The sequence below is a fragment of the Arachis ipaensis genome, chromosome B05 (assembly GCF_000816755.2).
Source record: "Arachis ipaensis cultivar K30076 chromosome B05, Araip1.1, whole genome shotgun sequence".
Classification (NCBI taxonomy): Eukaryota; Viridiplantae; Streptophyta; class Magnoliopsida; order Fabales; family Fabaceae; genus Arachis; species Arachis ipaensis.
The window spans coordinates 104,552,064-104,555,607 of NC_029789.2; the positions used below are offsets into that span (position 1 = coordinate 104,552,064).

The 3,544-nt window shown below is 36.7% G+C and overlaps 1 protein-coding gene across 1 annotated transcript; it reads right to left on the reverse strand.

The window, feature by feature from the left end:
* Nucleotides 2,186-3,455, reverse strand: LOC107643770. Its single transcript, XM_016347506.2, has one exon. It carries the CDS (start codon nt 3,365-3,367, stop codon nt 2,609-2,611), a length of 759 nt encoding a protein of 252 aa, XP_016202992.1. The 5' UTR covers nt 3,368-3,455; the 3' UTR covers nt 2,186-2,608.

Below are 3,544 nucleotides of genomic sequence, written 5' to 3' on the forward strand. Positions count from 1 at the left end.
AAGGCTAGTCACCAAACCTAAAACAATAACAGCTAATCTCTACTTTATGGTTAATGTTTATGAAATTAAATTAGCCAACTAATATGTTCCAAATTTTGTTGTCAGCTTTTCTGTCGTAAGTGTTTTAGAAAGGTTTTAACAGTCCAACATTGAACATATTAGGTTTAACCATCTTGCTTGCATCATCTTAATTTTCTGTATTACATAATAATCAATCTCATTTTCTTGCCGCAAATTAAAGATAAAAAAAAGTTATTGTTCTACTTACTTCTCTGTAAACATTAAATTGAATCACTCTTTTTCATTATTAAATTGGATATAATGACCATATTCTATTAATTCCATACTTCATCTAATTATAAAAGAGAGTGAAAATAACATAACTCTAAATTAAAAGCCTTCTTTTCAAGAGTGATGGGTTATTGGTTATTGTCTTCCACACGCCAAATATTTTGTAGTGTCAATCAGCACGTTAGCAATATCTTTTTCCATTTTTTTTCAAATAATAATAATAATAATATGCACGCATGTTTGACTGTTTCCGATTCTTGCTGGTTTTGCAAAGTAAAGATTCGTTGGGGGTAAAGTCATGATCGTGAAGTACAAGATTATAATTCAACATCTGTAAACGTGCAAAATTACATAACAGACATCTTCAAATTTCTAATCCATATTGACTTTCATTTGTTCGATATATAGCTTTTCTTATTTCAGCTTCCATCTATCTCAAAATGGAGACATGGAGTTATGAAGCAAGTAGTACCAACTACCAAGAGGGTAACATCATTAGGGCACCCCAAAAAATGTTTGCATCGTTCACGGCCATGCAACAATTCTTCTAGCTTCATATTAAACATGGATACAAATGGAGTAGTCAAAGTGGTAGAATGCGTCCGATTTTATATGTGACAAAAAAGTACCTTTAAAATTTAAAGAAAATTTTATTGCACCAAGAAGTACCTTTAGAATTTCAAGAAAATTTTATTGCACTATCATTAGGCCAGCTATGTTATATAGAACAAAATGTCAGGAATATAAATTAAATGTAGTAGAGATGAAGACACTGAGATAGATGAGCAGCCACACACGTATGAACAAAATGAAGAACGAAAATATAAAAGAGAAAATTGGAGTAACATTTATTGTAGAAAGATGATAAGATCTCTTCTCAAAGGGATTGGACATGTGAAAAGATCGACAAAATATAATGGTAGAAGAAGATCCTAAAAGACCATACATAAGATGGTCAAAGGAGATCTATATATAAACAATCTCATTATAGACATGATACATGATATTGTTCAGTAGTATCGTTTGATTCATATAACCAATTCCAACTAGTGGGACAAAACTTTTTTGTCGTGGTTGTTGATCATTTTCTCAAATCATTATTAAATTCATTTCTTTTTTCACTTGATGTATCTTATAGAGTATTTGTGGGAATTCTATATAATGGGTTTGGGTGCCATTAATTTATGATGCAACTTCCTTTATTAAAAGGAAAATCATTAAGATGAGAAGAAGGATAATACAAATAGGGGGGGATATAATCGTGGCCGGTTAAGATCGTCTTCAAGATTAGAACGGCGGGATTCAAAGAGGGATGGACATAGTAAGAGCTGGACGGATTAAGAGAGGGATCAAGGGGAGGATTATTTGGGGATAGTAGTGGAAGGTTGTGATGAAGCAGCACTGCTGTTGCCTTTAGCCATGAAAGTTGAAAGAAACGAAGAAGGAAGAGGAATTTCCTCAAATGAATGCTTCTGATACCATCATAAGATAGAAGGGGTAAAACTCCTTGAGTCAGAATGATACATTCTGATGTTTTGACTAATAGTAATGTTACACGTGGTGCACCTATGAGACTAATTATAGCGGAGTATGTAATTAATTCCTGTAACAGAATGGTTCTAACTGGAATCTAACCAATAAAATTCACTCCTTATTATTACTAGAACCTTCTTCTATCTCTTTATTATTTTCCCTATTTACTGTGAGTTTTAAAAGACAAACATGATGAAAAGTATCCCGAGTTCCATATTTAATTCCCCTGTTGTTTTGAACAGTGCAGATGCAACATGGATGATGCTATGTTCAATATACCAGATAACATAATTTTTTTAAACTCTGGCCCAATATTTCATTTTCTAAGCTAATGAATCCATCAGTTCAAGTACACAGCACATAACAGATCATCCATTCAATTCAACAAACATCAAGAAAATAGTTTTTCCATTGGCTACACAACAATTAGCTCAGAAAACAACACAACAACAGTAGCATTGAGAGAGTTTTCAATTCAAAACAGGCTGAGAGGTGTAAAATAAAATTATCCAACTAAAATTGAGTGTTGAACAAAATCCTAGATTGAAAATTTAACACCAATATAACAATTCCATTGTTAACTGCTGTTCCTGTAATCATACCAAAACCAAAAAAACTTAATAGACTAAGAAGGCAACTACTACTAATGTTTCAACACAACTATGCCCAAAGCTAACTTATATCGCAAATCAATAAATCTGCTTTTCCAACCAAACCAAAAATTCAACAATTTAAGTTCTGCAATCCATGCCTTAAAGAAAATTATAAAGAAATTCAGTCACAGTCAAGTATATAACTCAGACTCAAACCCACGCCCTTTTTTTCTCCCAAACCTCAAGACCTGACTACCAAACCTCAAACCATCGCAACCACGCAGCACTCCGTTCCGAAGCAAGTGCTCAATCAACGCCATGACGCTACGATCAAACTCAGGCCAGGAAACACACAAACTCGCCCTGAGGTTCAACAGCTGGCACCTGGCCAAGAACGCAGCGGCAAGCCCATCCACAACGCTTCCAGAAGGGTAATATTCAAGTCCTTCTAGAATCATCTCCCCTTCGGCGGCCTTCCGCTCGGCGGAGGTGTCAAGCTTGAAGGCAACCGCCTCATCAGACGGCAGACGGCCGCGATAATTTGACGGATAAAGGGAATCAAAGATGAGGACTGAATCGGGGCGGATTTGGTGGGCAATTAGGGTTTTAGCGATGGCGTGGGAGTGGTGTGAGGGGATTGAAGAGGGAACAGAGAGAAGGAAGGAATTGGGAGTGAGAGGAGAGAGAGTGATGGGGTTGGTGTTGGGAAGTGTAAGGGATGCGAGGAGGGGAACGGAGGGAGGGAGGAGGCGGGGGTGGAAGAGAGAGAGGGAAATGGGAGAGAGCGCTATGATGAGGAGTTTGGGGGTTAGGGGTTGTTGTTGCTGTTGGTGTTGGGGGAAGTGGAGGGAGGGAAAAGGGGTAACGGGTGGAGATGGGGGTGTGAAGGTGTTGAGATCTTCCTCTAAGAATCTTGAAGGAGGGGATGCTTCTGTTATTACGTCCTCCATTTTCCTGGTTTCACTGCCTTGCCTTTTGTTTTTGGAGGGAGATATGTGGGATGTCTGCACTGGAGGGTTTTGCCTGGTACCAGTCAGAGAATGGTTTGGGAAAATAATTTATATTTTTTATTTTCTAAAGTTGATTTTTATTTTATATATTTTTTATATAAAATTTCAATATTTTGT

Excerpts from the sequence above, each read along its gene's own strand:
- LOC107643770 (XM_016347506.2), bottom strand. The coding sequence starts at position 3,367 with ATGGAGGACGTAATAACAGAAGCATCCCCTCCTTCAAGATTCTTAGAG.